At 38.9% G+C, this 16,631-nt stretch overlaps 1 protein-coding gene across 2 annotated transcripts; it reads right to left on the reverse strand.

Annotated features, from left to right (window-relative positions):
- Positions 1–1,757: 1,757 nt before the first annotated feature.
- On the reverse strand, positions 1,758–13,352 carry pter (phosphotriesterase related). 2 transcript variants are annotated; one of them, XM_049011782.1, is made up of 5 exons: positions 13,256–13,352; positions 7,543–7,985; positions 7,061–7,326; positions 5,330–5,470; positions 1,758–2,798 (listed from the first exon to the last, which is right to left on the reverse strand). In XM_049011782.1, the coding sequence occupies exons 2-5, from the start codon at positions 7,972–7,974 to the stop codon at positions 2,588–2,590; spliced, it is 1,050 nt and encodes a 349-aa protein (XP_048867739.1). In that variant the 5' UTR covers positions 7,975–7,985; positions 13,256–13,352; the 3' UTR covers positions 1,758–2,587. The 2 variants fall into 2 exon arrangements, with proteins under 2 accessions (XP_048867739.1, XP_048867738.1); XM_049011781.1 differs by lacking the exon at positions 13,256–13,352 and adding an exon at positions 12,447–12,828.
- Between the last annotated feature and the right edge of the window lie 3,279 nt (positions 13,353–16,631).

Genomic DNA, 16,631 nt, shown 5'->3' on the forward strand with positions numbered 1-16,631 from the left:
AAATACTTCACAGAAACCATGCATCTCCTTATATATTCGTGCATTCCCAACTTTCATTCAATATGAATGCCTCAGCATTTCCCAGGAACACAGGATCGGGATAATCACTGTGAAATCAAATGGAGATCCGAGCTTCATTAGAAATGTGAGACCATCTATTTACCTTATCTGGATGTCTGCACATTAAACCCCATATTTAAATAAAGACATTAAATCCATTCCCCCAGCCAAGGTGACAGTGTGTTTCCTCATACCATTCTCATTAAGTCGGTGTTATCCACTTTTGTGTGCTGGGCCATGCTTCCAGCGGCCTCACGGTTCAATCCATGACCTTTCGCTTAAAATGTAATCTATACCCTCTGTTTCTCGGTTCTCCACTTTAAGAACCATCTGAGAATTTCCTCAGACAGCTTTAATGGCAGGGAAATAGGGCAATATCTCCAAAAAATATATAATATTTTAATAAAAAAAAAATTTCTCTATTCTATTGTTATATTCTATTAGTTTTCTGTGTTGGACGTTTGCTTGTAAATTTATTTATTTTATGCAAACAGATAATGCTGACATGATGGGCTGAGGTTGGGGGGGTGGGAGGAGAAAAAAATGAAGGAACCTTTTTGTGAGATCTCACAGTACTTTTGCATTATTAAAAATAATTGCAGTGAACAAATGGTAGAATTAATGAACTAATGCCTATATAACTAAATGGCAGAAACGTACAGTAAAATCATCGTTAAACTACAGGGGACAACGAACACCATACAATTTTCAGATAATATATTTTTTTACGTGCTAATAATTGCACTGCAGAGGTGGTAAGTTCAGGTCCAGAAAGTATAAATACAGACCAGTGAAGCAGTTTTTAAATTTCACACAGAGACATCCAGTTTTGTTTCAGTCAACCAGCTGAGTAACTCTCTGACTGTGACTCTATGTACGGCTGGTTGGTTAAAACAAAATCTAGGTCTGGATTTTAACTTTCTGGACCTGAACTTTCCACGTCTGTTGCATGGTGTTTATTCACCACCGGTGCCTGAGAGTAACAGCTACTGAACATTAAGTGTACATGCAGACATCCAAATATTTATTAAAATTCACCCATAAACAAATCTGGGAAACTAAAGGTTGTTGCTATTGTTGAAAGATGTTGCAGCCACATAATGAATTTTGAATATAAAGTTTTCCGCATGTAAAAAACGTTTAAACCCAAATTTACTTTCTGGAATATCTCCCTTGAAGAAGTATATGGATTAGGGATGTGCAGGTCGATACCAAAATAGATTGTTTTGATCTGAATGTTTTCATTTTGAGAATCGATTGTAACGTTAAAATATCAATGGCTTTGCATGGTATTTTAATTGTTTATATTCTGATAGAAACAAAAGGATTGCAAGAACTCACAAAAGGACTCATTATTCTTCTTCATTTTTTCCCCTCCCATTTTTCCCTAGGGGCCCCATACAAATGTGTACTAAAGTATGAGACAAAGCGTGTATTTATGCGAATCAATACAGGACAACATTTTATTTTCCAGTATGAAACGGTCTGCTTTTAAATAGCTTAGCCTAGCTAATATAAAAATTAATTGTTCTTTATTTCAAGGCTTTACTACAGCCAGTGAAGACCGCTCCCTCCCATAAATGAAAGGATCTTAAGAACTAATTTGTAGGCATGCTATCAAGGCTGTCGGCAATGTCCTTATCTCGAAAGGGGATTAACAGTGCTAAGCGCTTGAATGATTCAACCATTCACACAAGTTGTTCTTGAAATTTTATTTGTGATATTACCAGTTCTAAAAAGCCAGTCATGGCTGATTATATTAATCTTATAACACAGGAGTTCAATAACAACATAAGATACAAATCCAGCTGCTTCCAATTCAAGATACGTAATGAGACCTTTCACTTTGAAGCCATTTGTCACATAGACATCTCTGCTATTTGTATCGCAAAAACCGTACTATACTACCGCACAGTATGCCACACTTAGGCAGTCTGTAGAAATCCGGAAGAAACAGGCTTACCTGTAGAAAAGAAACAGGAAGCAATATGGCTGTCGTGGGTTTAATTATTAGAACACAATACATTTAAAGATGAAGACCTAAGATGCTCTCCAGTTAAAAGGGTTCTACGAATTTCCACTGTGCGTATGGATATAAAAATCGATTGCATCATTTTTATAAATTGATATAAAATACATTGTACTATTTGCCAAAGAAGTATTTCATAAGAATCACAAAATACATAGGAAATCAATGTTATAACTAACAACAAGCTGTCATCTTGTAGGTCAATTCAAAGATTACGGTAAATGATTTAAAATGTGGGTAAGTAATGCTATAAAGGACAAAAGTAAACATTTAGAACAAGAACCAGAGGTTCAGGTAATTAAGACAAACCTGAGTGTATAATTAGATTCATCAGTCTGCAGGAAGGTAAATGCCTCAATCTTTAATCAATGCACAGAATGCGTTAGATATGGACAGCACAGTGTATTGGGGTTAGTGCCATAACCTCGCACCTCGACGGCTGTGGGCTGGATTCGCACTTTCAGATCTCCGGGTGGAGAGCTCTCTTGTTCTGCCCATTCATTTAAATGTCAGCCATTGCCTGGGGTTATCAATCAGTATCTTGTCCACCTGGTTCTGGGTAAAGCCTCTTGTTAGCATCTTGGGGACGATGTTGTTGAGGATATGGGAGTAACCATGGCCGCCGTACTTGGCGAGTCGATTCTTAGTGTGGATGTCATGAGCAACCAGGATTCTATCCTCATAGCCTTCTGCCACCAGAAAGGCCAGGCTAGAAAGACGACGGTGTGAACACAGGAAGACAAAAAAGAATCATCAGGTCCGATCACGTCCATTTCCCGCAACAGGCCTTTCAGAAAGGTACATATTCATACTACCCCGGTTTTACTTTTACAATGTCACTGTTAAACCTTTTCAGGCACGAGGGATAAGAAATAATTACTAAATTGAGAAACTGAAGCACTACGGCTGGTGAGAGACGATGATTCCCCAAGACATTTGCTGTGCACTAGCAGTGCAGTGTAAACAGTGAACACTTCAGTAAATACATTTCTGTCAGGGACTGGTTACAAATCCCAATCTGGTTCCACAGGTGCCTGGAAACTAACATTAATGGGATGATGAACTGGAACGGCCATTTTGGAAGGAGGGCAAAATTCAAGTAATTACAAAATAAGGTCAAAGATTTCAAATGAGATAAAGCCAATATGATTTGAACATACGACAACAGTATTGATAAACATATACTGGCATGTTGCAGGAAAAACACAGTGCTGTTCATAACCATTACTGGAATTACAGTGCAAAACTCATGGTTTCGTACAAACTTCGATTTAGGGTTCACAGTTCGGTGCAATTACGGTACCGCAAAGAAAATAATGTTCTGAAATGTATTATTAAAACTGAAAACAATCTGGAACAGTTTTAAAAACAAAAGTAATGTGTCTGTAAATATGTTTGGATAACAATACCTAAAAAACGCTTATCTGCACTTAAAACTAAATAAGTAAAAAATAAATAAAGAAAAAAATCAAAAACATCATAATAATAATAAACTAAATCCATTTCTGCTATGGATTATGGTCGCATATCCATTGAAATAAATGTCTCCAAAACCATAATTATTTTTAGCCTAGTATAAATTTCCTTACAAAAGCACCTTAAACGCTACAGGAAGACTAACTTGCCGAGGTTGTTCAGGAGTCAACTCATATGAGTTTGGTGCGTTTCCAGCAACATATCCAAGTTTGGTAGAACAGAATCAACAGCCTCAGTCGTATCAACTACTCTCACTCCAATGTTCCCAAACTGCCAATTATGACTGACTGTAACCAAATTAGACATTAATTGAGGTTGTGAGTTGGTTACGTGTTTTCTATGTTGGACATTTACTTGTGAATTTAGGTTCTGCCCATCAATAAATATATTAATTTGGTTTATTGTAACAAACTGCAAATGATGTACCGAACAGTAATCAAAATAACTTCAGGCACGCACATTCACATAGTTGAAAAATGATCTATAGCTTTATTTAAATTTTTATTTGCTTTATAAAATGCAACAAAAACAGGTGCCTCATCAATGTGCTTTTCGCCACATTTTCCCCACATACTTTCTGAGCACTACACCCTTTTGTACTAGCCCAAACCCACTGACAAAGAATGATTTACACTATTTTCATTCCACCACCTGGGCATATTTGTGTGTTATGTACAAAAGTCGGCAAAGGTCAGATCATTCATTATTTTTTGCTCTCAGGCTTTATAGAAATACATGAAAACTTAGATGCTCTGAGACTGACAACAATGGATTCACCAGATGGTTCCATCGCCCCACTATCTAATCCCTATTCCTTCCACACTCCCAACCTCTACAATCTCTAGCCCCTCTACACACTCTACGCATTGTTTTTTATTAACAGTTCAACTTTGTGTGACTTGCGTCAATGTAATCAGGTTCACCAAATTTGGATCTGTTGGTGTTCATGTGCCACCACTAAGTGATAAGTACTGCTTTTGGTGTGATTCATCTCAAAATGAAAGAAGGCCTGTTCTTCATTCATATGATGTTTTTGTGAAGTGGTAATAAGGTGCATCAAATATTTTGAGTTAACATCCTTCCCATCAGTGCCACTAGGCAGTGTTGCTTCAGTTTTGGTGAATGAAGTGTTCCAGACCTTCTCCTATACAAAGTTCCGCTGAAGTTTGAAAAAGCTCTGAGAAATATTGTTTGAGTTACTGTGATAAGAAGATGAGTGTCATCGACTACCCTTTGCTTTGCTACCATGATGTTTTAATCTTGGTGTGATATGTTAAAATTTGGAGTATTACAAATCTTCACTCATACAACGCGTCTGCAAAGATTGGGGGGGAAAAATCCATTAAATATTTTTTGAGTTATTGTGATAATGAAATAAGAGCCTGTGGCGGTGGCAGCAGACTGGTCCCAAAACCATATGGATTCCCCATTTGGGGGAATACAATTAAAGTCAGGACTTCATTTCTCACAAGTGCACAAACGCTGAAGTGTTGTGGTTTTTACAAAATACAGAGTGCCTTTAGTGATACTTCATCCGAAACCACTGCGACCAGGTGAAGGACTTACTAATGTCTCAATAACCCTTTGAGAAGTATTGAAATCATATTACACATATGATTTCAGAACAAAAAAAAATGAAATTAGGTTTTGGAAATAAGGTTTGAGTGGGTGGAAATACTTGCCTTAAGTTTTGCTCTCATTTTTTTCCCCAGAGCTGTATGTTGTAATCAAGACTTAAAACCAATATAAGGGTAGAGTACAGACCTTTGGATTCTCTGGCAGTCGCTCGGCATGTCCACTTGAAGGTTAAAGGGGTAATTCAGCATTATGGTTCCAAACAGGTCATACTCCAAATAGCTCCCCATCTTGGCAAATTCCAGAAGCTCCCCATAATCACATAGTGTCCTCCAAACAAAACATATAGGGAAATATGGGATGAACATGGTATGATAAACACCGAATACATACAATATATACTGGAACATAAAACATAACTGAATAACCAGAACACATTAAACATAACCAAGTAAAGTAGCCCCCCTTATCCAGTGATACGTCCCAAGGCCCACCATAGCTAGCGGAATCGTGGAATAGTGAACCATCCATGGACTCCATGTGAAATATGATTTTTGTGAACTTGCACATAGCAATTGAAAAATTATGCAGAGTAAGATATTACCGACATTAAATACTGTAACGAAGTGTTACTATATAGTACTGTACTCTTAAAAATGAAAGGGATTCTAACATTTTAACACACAATAGAGCAAGGAAGATATTGCGCCAAGGGGTGACGGAGCATTAAAAACCATGCTTTTTATACCCACCAAGGATGAAGAAATGAAACATTTGGCATTTTTTAAAGACTATCGTAAAGTAAGCATACCTAAAACCACGGATTCTAGGGGACTACCATTTGGAAATAAAAACAATAACGGGGAAAGTCTACTGCATACAGTGGTGAGCATGTAGAACACAAAACACATTCAGTCAAAAGACAAGGATCAAGACGGTACCCATGGTACAAACTAATTTAAATTACATTATTTCATTTCATGAATTTCATTTCATTTCATTCATGAATTTGAATTTATTCAATTCATTTCATGAATTTAGTACAAAATCTACAGAGAGAAACCTGGGAATCAGGACAATATAAAATATTAATGAAATGAAGACAGAGAAAAGTCATACCTAAACTTTACTCTGCCACAGGAAAATAAAAACTTAGTTCTGAAATTTGAATAATGTTCCTTTTCAAAATGACCCATTTAAAAAAAAAAAGTTTCACGGCTGCCTTTGCATGAATCATTCAGAATCGTTTACGTCTTTGCTATCAGACTCACTCACAGGCAGTGTGGCACATTTGGGAGAAATGTAACAAAAATGAGTTAGAAGGAGGAAAGGAAATAAAAATCAGGTCACCAAAAAATATTCATCTGTCGCTCTCTTCCAGAGAGATGATATTGAGGAAAAAGCAAAGGGATTCATTTCTGCCACGCTGCTTGGTGTCTGTTGGCAGCAAATATATGAGAAGCTATATATGCTGTGGCTGTTAATTTTATATGTGCATTTAGGTTGCCTGGGTCTTTGTTAAAAACATTCCTCAAATTCAGGTTCTACAAAATTTGTTCTTAAAATCTTAAATAAGACAGAGGGTGTTTTCAGCATACCAGTACAGACTTATAGACGAATTTCTGAATTCCGTTCTTAGTTCACTTGTTATTCAGTTGTGAACTATTGACATGGCTTTCCTACTACAGTCAGCATAAACTGGTAGACAAAAAGTTCTATCTACCTATCATTCACTTTGTATATATTTTCAACTCGTTTGCTTTGCAAATAATCGCAATCTTTATTGCAAAAATTTTAAATATTACAATGTGAGCAATATTGCCTAAACAAAACACTAATTCTGTGTACGATTTCCCCCATTTTAAAACAGGCCAAAGACTTAAGCCCCTCCCCTCTCCTGTGTTTCGGCCAATGGTGTACCTGTCCAGGTGGGACATAACCGTTTTGCTGATGTCCCCACCAGCCTCCTGCAGGATTTGTACCACGGCCTCAGGTGCCTTTGAGTTGCGTCCTGGGTGGATGATGACGGGACAGCCCAGCTGGCTCTGGGCGTGGGCTGCGGCCTGCAGGACCTTCTTCTCACTATCCGTAATAGGCCAGGACGTGCCGATCTCTCCAATCACACCACAGCAGATATCCGTACCGTCTGCGCCACGAAGGACCTCACTGACAATGACATCTGTGAGCTGTAACAGAGACATCCCATAATGGTGCTGCACGCTGGCTTCATTCACAAATTCATCTAGTGCAGTAGCTACAAACTACAGCATAGTAGCAAAACACTTCAATGGTTAGTGGTCCAGCGTTCTCTAGCAAAAATCATGCGAGTTGAAATTACAGCTTCTCAGTTAGGCCTAATGAAAACCATCAATAATATTGCTGACTCAAATACGTTAACATACCTTTTCCACAGTCATTTTCCTTGTCTCATTAGAATGGGTGACATCCACATAATATCCAGCACCAGCAATGATATGAACGCCGGTCTCTTTAGCAAGCCTCTGCAGTACCCCGACGTCACGGCTGATGCCAGTGGTGGTGTTCTCCACAATCGCACCCCCACCTGCCTGCCGGTAGGCCACAAGCTCCTCTCTCACGGCCTCCAGCTCCTGATTTAACAGAAGGTTCTCATTGTGGCTGTAAGGGTTCTGATTCAACCAGAACATGTTCTTCAGCTCCATGGGAATTTTCACCAGATGCTCTTGGCCTGGTGCCGGCGGGCAGTAGGAGCACTCAAAGGTCATGGTCAGGTGCTCGTGGGTCATGGTTCGGCCCAGCTCACTTGGGTCCAAGAGGCCCAGCACCGTCTGGACTTTGCCACTTAAGGCCGACATCGTTTCCGGTACTGTAAATGACAATATAAAACACAATTTCCAACTTTATACTGAATAATATACTGATTCTTATGAACTTAATACTAAACCAACACAGATTAGGTGTTTCTCGGGGGATAAGACTGGAGAAATTTTACTCAAGAAAAGATTATGTTGATTCTTAATGCCATGCCAGCAACTAGAGTTATATACATGAAGAGTAATCGGTATTAAAACAGAGCGAGGAACCAAAAAGTTCTAAATAAGATGCTTACGATTTTGATTTAAAAAAAATCAATCAAAAATGATTTTGATAAAAAAAAATCTTTAAAAAGCCTCTGGAGGAACTTGGAGAGTTAATAAAACAGTAACTCAACCTAAGGGAGTTAAAGGAAGGACAATACAATAAAACATGTATAACAGACAAAGAACCGTTACATGTAGGACATGCAGGTGGATCTTCACCTGTAAGTAAAGACTTGAGTCAGTTTGGTATGCGTTTTGTAGATGACCGGGTCTCAGTGATTTTTAAAGTTAACTTTCATCATCTCTCTAAGAATTGGACTGATTTTGTACATATAGTTATTAATACTTTCATCGCATTCAGCTTGCCATATTTCCATTACATGAGACAGAGGTATAGGCTTGTGATCTAAAGGTAGCATGTAAAACTGCTGCATGTCTGAGTTTACAGCTTTCTTGGCAGTGGTATTGCTTGCTCCTTCCCCAGCACAACGCAGTGACCTGGCGCCCAACACAAACATATATTGTACTGCTATGCATCCAGGACTGACAAAACTTTTTACAATCACCGGATGATCTTTAGACCTCACCGAGGCTGCAAACAAGACTTGGAGTCAGTTAAAATCAAATAACCCTCCTGCTGTTTACTCTCAGAGTCCAAAGGCAACAGCAAGAAACAAGCTTCTGTCATAAACAGAAAAATTCTAATCAAGTTCAGGATGAAATTTAGTTTCTGCAGCTTCCAGAGAGGGACACTGCAGAAATGAAGACAGGTGCAGAATATCCGGCTCAATATTTAGTTTTTCAAAGTGAGGTTTGAGTCTTAGTGAAAATGAATATACTTTGGTCTACTTTCATACCGATATTACAACTACGGATGGAAAATGACAGGGTATGTTGTATCCTGAGGATCTGTCTTTAGCTTAGTTGCATAAGACAGGAGCAATTTCAAACGTCTAATTATGAGTAAGAGCTCATTAGCTCCTGAATGCAAGCTTTGGACGGGGGAAGTACGAGAAGCCAAGGCAAGCTGTATACCTTGGTAATGGATAATGTCTAGCAGCTTCTCATAGAACTTTCTTACTGAGCCAAGAATAATGCTTCCATAATCTAGTCTAGACCTAACCAGCATACAATGCAGGTGTAAACGTACTGAGCAGTCTGTGCCTCATTTTCCATCCATCCATTTTCCAAACCGCTTATCCTACTGGGTCACGGGGGGTCCGGAGCCTATCCCGGAAGCAATGGGCACGAGGCAGGGAACAACCCAGGATGGGGGGCCAGCCCATCGCAGGGCACACTCACACACCATTCACTCTCACATGCACACCTACGGGCACTTTAGCAACTCCAATTAGCCTCATGTTTTTGGACTGTGGGGGGGAACCGGAGTACCCGGTGGAAACCCCACGACGACATGGGGAGAACATGCAAACTCCACACACATGTGACCCAGGCGGAGACTCGAACCCGGGTCCCAGAGGTGTGAGGCAACAGTGCTAACCACTGCACCACCATGCCGCCCCGTGCCTCATTTTGCTTTTGCTAAATCTTTTAAAAATATCTTTCATACACTTCTTCTTCAAAATTTATCACACGTGCGATGAAAAACCAAAAATAAGACCACAGAGTTTATTCTCCGTCACTGCCTTAATTGGAATTCCACCTAGATAACACTCCGTATCATTATGTCAAGTCAAATTTATTTATAGCGCACATTGAAAAGCAACACTTGCAAGTGCGGTGCGATGCATATAAGCAGATACACAGGATGGGGAAAAAAATTAAATTAAATAAATACTATGTCACTGAAGACCTGTCTGTATAAGGCTGTTTCAAAGGCGACAGTGTAAAAATTAGTCTTTAAAAGGATTTTACCTAAAGCAAAACAGTAGTCTATCCAAAAACTTGGGAGTAACTACTGAAAAAAAAATTGCAATTTGCATAGCTGGCAGAAGTGTGTACAGATGTTTTTTTTCTTGGAGAACTGGAAACCATTAATAACTGACTGTGTATCTCATTTGTAGTTAATGAAGTGTCCTTACAATAGTGTCCATGGTATTCCCTCTGTAGCAAATATCAACATTGTCTACACTAGTGCTTCTCAACCTTTTTTGCACCGCAACCCAATTTTTTTTTACCATGCCAGTTAGGACTGGGTGATAAAACGGTAATGATAATTATCACGGTATGATTTCCCCTCAATATCAATGTGGGAAATATTCAATAAATGTTCGATTTGATTTGAGACCTGCCAACACGTTTTGCGTCACAATGAAATCACTTCCCCTCCTCTATGACTGTCTGGATGGCAAAGGAGCACAAGAGCAGACAACATAAAAATACAAATGGGGGACTAATTAATAAAAAAAAGAGAGAGAATGCAATATGGGAGGCAGGAAGACGAAAGACAACACAATCAAAACAACAGTTCGAATCACCGGGAGAGCCGGTAAGTGCAAAGCAACCCGATCGATAAAGGTAATCCGTCGAAATCCAATAGAAAAGTCCACAGTAAAACTCAGCCCATGAGAAATCCACACTGCAATACTCCACAGAGAATGCATGCAGCAGTGGTTTTTGGAGCTGACTAAAATAACCTGACCTGTCTCCATTCACCTTTGCACAACAACCACACAGCAAGGTCTGTTGAGTTAGCACTCCACATACTAGCTACTATTCTAATAATACTCCTGAGTGATGGGAGAGAAAGGCCTCCCTCGGAGAAAACTTCGGTGTTGGTAAAAAAAAAGCGAGGCAGCCATGACATCCTTTTAAAAGGGAGATATTGTGTACAAGCCACGCAAGGAGACGTCGGTGGTGTGGAAGCATTTCGTCAATTTAAAGAAGTTCACGACACGCAACAGACTGGTGCTGACTAAAACTGGAAATACTATGAATTTACTGCACCACTTGAAACTTTGCCACGCAGTACAACATGCAGAATGCAACCGCTTACAGTCACAGACACCAACGATTAGTGTTGCAACTTTCAGTCGAGTCCCGCATTGGTTCAAAACGGAACACGGCATGTTATTCTTCGATACGAGGCAGGTGGCAGCTCTACCAGCAATGTTAAACACGTCCCCTGTAACGATCAGCGAGGCAGTCAGATAAAAAAAACACAGCAATAAACTGTACTGTCAGCATATCATGAGTTACACCCTACAACAAAAAAAGTATAATCTATTTAATAAATTAGATTTCTATTTGCATTCAATTTGTCATCCTATTCATCTTCTGTTTAAGCGGGACCCTAAGTTAATTTTTAAGCATAAATAGAGCCTCAAAATAATGAAATTATGAATTATTATTGAATATAATGACTCATGTATTATATTGTGATAATTATCAATAGTCTGATATGAACATTTTTAACACCATAACATTTTTGGCCGTATCACTCAGCCCCAATGCCAGTTCAGTTGCGACCCTATATCAAGTACAGCTTTAAATTTACGCTATGGTCAAGCACACAGTGCACTCTGCAACTTGCGCCAATCAATGCCTATTACACAAATCTGATTGGATGTGCCAGTGAATTTTAAGTTAAGCATCTGTGGTTTGACTTCTTGGATTGGTTGAGTGTTCAGTAGTTTTGTGCTGAGCATTTGCAGAACCAAGACCAATTTATATAGGTTACTTCTACGACTGTGGCTGGGAAATCTGATCGTGGATCAGCACAGGAGTTTACTGATTTTAAAACCTTTTTGCTTACATTTTAAGTGTTTAAAAAATCAATAAAGATCAATATCGGTAGGTCAGACTTTAAAAATAGAAAAAGATAAACGAGTGAGTTTTCACGGGATTTTATATCAAGCTTTTGTAAAGTTCGCACTGACATACGCTGCATATATATAGAGTGATGGGATTTGACCTTGTGAATAAGTCAATGTTTTTAATGGATATTATTACTGAGTCACAAGCATTACATGGATGACGATCTATACCTGATTTCATTATCAGAACCCCCCCCCAGATAGGAAGGAAATTGCAGCTACAGAAAACACAATCTGGTCTTGCGAACACAGAAACTTCTGAGACGTACAATCACGCCAAAAGGGAAGCCACGCTGAAAAGTCATAGCAAACACACGATTTTGTCAGCAAAAGGACAATATTTCAATACTCTACGACTCTTCACATTCAGCTGGTTAGTGGAAATAAAATTTTGGTCTGGATTTTTACTTTCTGCATGGACCGGAAACATCCACGTCTGGATATCAGCATTTATATATTTTTTTTGCTCACCATTTATGCAAAGCGACTTTCCTCATTTAATCCACCCTACAGCTCAAAAGCACAAAGAAACCTTCCAACAAGATTTGATCTGGAAACCTAGAATTAATCACTCAACGTTCTTAGACTGCATCAATATTTCTGTAGGGGTGATTACTTTTACAGATTGTTTTTCCTACCCTGGAACCAATGTAACATGTAAAACTGGCATGGAGGTGAATGAGTGCAGTGCTTATCGGTGTACCGCCATGTTGCCCAATAAGCAAATCGTCCCTAAAACTATTAAAGTTAGTGAAAACACGTGTCTATAACACAGACTTAATCACCTAACGTCTTAAAAAATAACAGATCATGTGTTACTGCTCTCCGGGGAGAAAACCGTACATTGATTTTGTTTGACGACGTGGAATAAATGTTGCTAAACTTTGTATCCGCAAAAACGTTTTCTACGGTCATTTTTAGAGTGTTCAGTCTATAAAGTTAAGCCAAATACTGTGGTTAACACATTTATAGAAATGTAGGAGCTAAATATTAAGGCTAAAATACATATCAGAATGTATAATAAAAAATCGTTCTTGCACGCATTTTAATGCACGCCACAAGACTGTATCCGTCCTGGTGCACAAATGAATTAACGAAGGTTAAGCATTAAGTAAAACGTTACTCTGTGCCTCTGTGCACACTACTGGATTTTTATGGTCATGCAAACTAAGTGTTTTCTGTGCATGAAACGTGTATTAATGTATGTCGTATTAATAACAAAGTAAACAGTGAAATGCACATAAAAGTCGCTTAACCGCTGAGGGAAAAACAGTACAAACCTGACAACAAGCGTCCAGCGGTGTCAGAAACATAAAGTCGCGGAAAGTGCAAAGCCAAGATCTCGCGAGCGTTCCCCCATGATCACGTGAATGGAAGGAACCGCTATTTTCACGCGCATGAGTAAATGATTTATAATTTCCTATAAAGGGACTATACTGTAGTATATCTAGGTAATTTTGCTGTGCGTCTTTACTCATTTTTAATGTCTGTCTTCCACATATACAGGGTACTAATTCACTGGGACATACAGACCTCACTGGTCTTTTATAATCCGCTGTCTGTATTTGCAAAGTCTTTCATAAATCTGCCCCCAAAACGAGCTGGTTCGCCCAGTCCCTACTACTTTAGCAAAAATCTCCTAGGAGGGTAATTAGATCCAAAACAGAAAATCTCTGACAGACACAAATCCCTTCTTGACAGACTGATGGGGGCAGGTTAAAGGGGTGGGGGAGAGTCCAATTACTTCCTATTCCACCAACCCCTTGCTCAGCGCTGCAACGAAGGATTGTATCCTGGGAATAGTCCATCTGAGCTGTTGGGATGAAATAAATGCGATGGAACTGATTTAAACACGGCAAACTAAATATAATGCCCAGGTAATAAGTGATGCTGTTTATTCAAAAGTCTATATAACCAATAGGGATTTATATGCTTTGGAAGCATATAAATCACTTATCAGGGTGAATACATATTATAGTATTGTCAGGACCATATAGTTTCTTTCACACCGTTTCACGTCACAATTTCAGAAGTGTATTAAAATGATTTTCAGGGTGATTTAAGGAATTTTCTTCCTGTTCAGCTCATTTTGCTCTTACAGTCTTTCAAGGAACATGAATTATTAGGGACTATGTTCATGTTATTTTAGATCAGTTCTTGGCAATTATTATTATTATTATTATTATTATTATTATTATTATTATTATTATTATTATTTGAAAGGCTGAATTTCAAGCTTTACTATGTCAACAGGGGCCATTAATTAATGATTATTTTGTACGTCCCCTAAAAGCTATAATAATGGACACGTTTGATTGTGCTGTATATTTATTATTAGAGATTTGTAACAGAAATATGTTCATCTTTATACCCTTGAACATAACACAGTACCCTTTCCAACTCCTTAGTGATGATGCATGACTATAAAAATATTTCCACTGTTATAGATTATAGGCCAATAAAATCACAAAAGAGTTACGTCTTAAGACACATGCTTCTCGTGATGTGTTATGTGACTTATTGTAGAGCATGACCCAACAAGCATAGTTTAAAACACACACACACACACACACACACAAACATTAACACTTTACTTAACAGGGCACAAATACTTAGTAATAACTCTGTTACTACTGAAGTGAAAATTGTGAACAAGTCAAGAACAAATATAGCTGCTACTTGAAATAAAAGATTTCGAAAATCATTAATGATGAACAAACATGAGATCAGTATTTCTCTTGTTTCATTCATGACTTGCTCCTTCAGTAGTTCCTTCAGTAAGGAGGAAGCAAAGGTTTACAGAATTAAACATAGTACCAAGAAAACTAAGTGCTTGACATAAAACATGCATCGGGATTCATTAATGATGCATTAACACGAGATCAGTATGCAAATAAGACACAGTTTGTAGTTAATTAATACATAAGTAATAGTATAATAGTATATTATTTGTGCCCTTTCAAGTAAAGTGTCACCAAAACAATGTATAATCTACTGCTACTTAGTCTGACTGCAGAGTGAGAGCAGAGGAAACCCACACAACACAGGGAGAGCATCCAGGCTCCACACACGCAGAGCTGAGGTGGAATTCGAACCCCCGGCCCCAGAGGTATGAATAAGTCCGTTGCACAGTACAGACCACAAAAAGTAGCCTGATTTCTATCTTGTAAATCATGCCAATAAATGTTTTCATCTCACCCATCAAAACAAGCCCCATCCTCCCTCCCTTTTTGCAAGAAACCTCATGGTGAATTTGCTGCACAAAAGCCATTCGTTGGGGACACCTTGATTTGATCAGAAGTGACAAGTGCCATGGTAGTATCTCTCCCAGGATGTGATTCACTCTACGCGTATCAAATCTGCCAGAGAAAGAGACTATTAACTCTCGGTAAATTGCGCCAAGTAGCTTAAAAGTCTCTTGTCTGTTCTAATACTGTTGATGTCTCTATTTTTTATAAGGTGTTTGAAAGAATGGTGTTCTCCATCAGCAGGGATTTCACAGGGAAAACACGTCTCCTGCTGCAGATCACTATTAACCAGAGGTTGTCTGCTTATATTATGGTTGTGCGTAGAATATAAACTGCAGGATGTAATTGCTGAAATTTGTTTTAAGGACACAGACATTTAAGTTCCTCTGAAAGAAATGTGGCTATTAAAATAGATTTTAACATTTTAAAAGTGGGAGGGAATGAAAGGGAAATATTTTAAATATTTTGATATGGAACCATTTTTCTTTGAAAGGTAGACTACATGGAAGTGGCATCGTGGTGTAGTGATTAACACGGTTGCATTTAATCTCCGGGACCAGGGTTGAAGTCTCTGCCAGGATTTCATGTGTGTGAAGTTTGCATGTTCTCCCCATGTCGTCGTGGGGTTTCCTCCAGGAGCTCCAGTCCCCCACCTCCACAGTCCAAAAACATGCTGAGGCTAATTGGAGTTGCCAAATTACCCATAGGAATGAGCACGTGCTCCTTGATGGGTTGGCCCCCCATCCTGGGGTATTCTCTGCCTTGTCCCTGTAGACTCCAGACACCCTGCAGCCCATAATAGGACAAGTGGTTCCAGAAAATGGATGGTAATGAAAAGGAAGCATTTTTCTTTGAATGGTATAGTACATGGAGGTGCTGTAGTGGTTAACACTGTTGCATCTCACTTCGGGGACCAGGGTTTGAGTTTCTGCCCTGGTTCCATTTGTGTGGAATGTGCTGATTTTAACCCTAGAGTCTAAAAACAACGTGAATTGGAGTTGCCAGATTTTGTGTGTGCGCCCACACTGATATGTTGGCCATCCTGGATAATTCCCCATCTATAGCTTCCAGGGTAGGTTCTGTGACCCTGAACAGGACAAGTGGAATAAGGAATGGAAGATGGATGGATGGATTGATATATAGTACATACTGTGTTATAGTAGTGAAGAACAATGAAGTAGTCCTTGAGGTGTGCATGAGCGTATGGTTCCGTAAGATCGTTAGCATTATTTAAAGATTTCATAGTAATCCACCTCACCGCATATGAATCCAGCACAATTCCTATAGCCTTTATGACCTGAAAATGAAAAACCATTTTGCACCCCTGAACTAAAGAGCTTTTATTTACCAGTATTTGTGTGTCCGTTCACATTTCACAAACCAGTGTGCGATGGCAGTCGCTGCCTAT

The sequence above is a fragment of the Brienomyrus brachyistius genome, chromosome 4 (assembly GCF_023856365.1).
Source record: "Brienomyrus brachyistius isolate T26 chromosome 4, BBRACH_0.4, whole genome shotgun sequence".
Taxonomy (NCBI): Eukaryota; Metazoa; Chordata; class Actinopteri; order Osteoglossiformes; family Mormyridae; genus Brienomyrus; species Brienomyrus brachyistius.

Excerpts from the sequence above, each read along its gene's own strand:
- pter (XM_049011782.1), bottom strand. The coding sequence starts at position 7,974 with ATGTCGGCCTTAAGTGGCAAAGTCCAGACGGTGCTGGGCCTCTTGGAC. Across the intron at positions 7,327-7,542 it reads GGAAAATGACTGTGGAAAAG|CTCACAGATGTCATTGTCAG; the intron begins GTATGTTAACGT and ends TCTCTGTTACAG. Across the intron at positions 2,799-5,329 it reads GACTGCCAGAGAATCCAAAG|CCTGGCCTTTCTGGTGGCAG; the intron begins GTCTGTACTCTA and ends TCGTCTTTCTAG.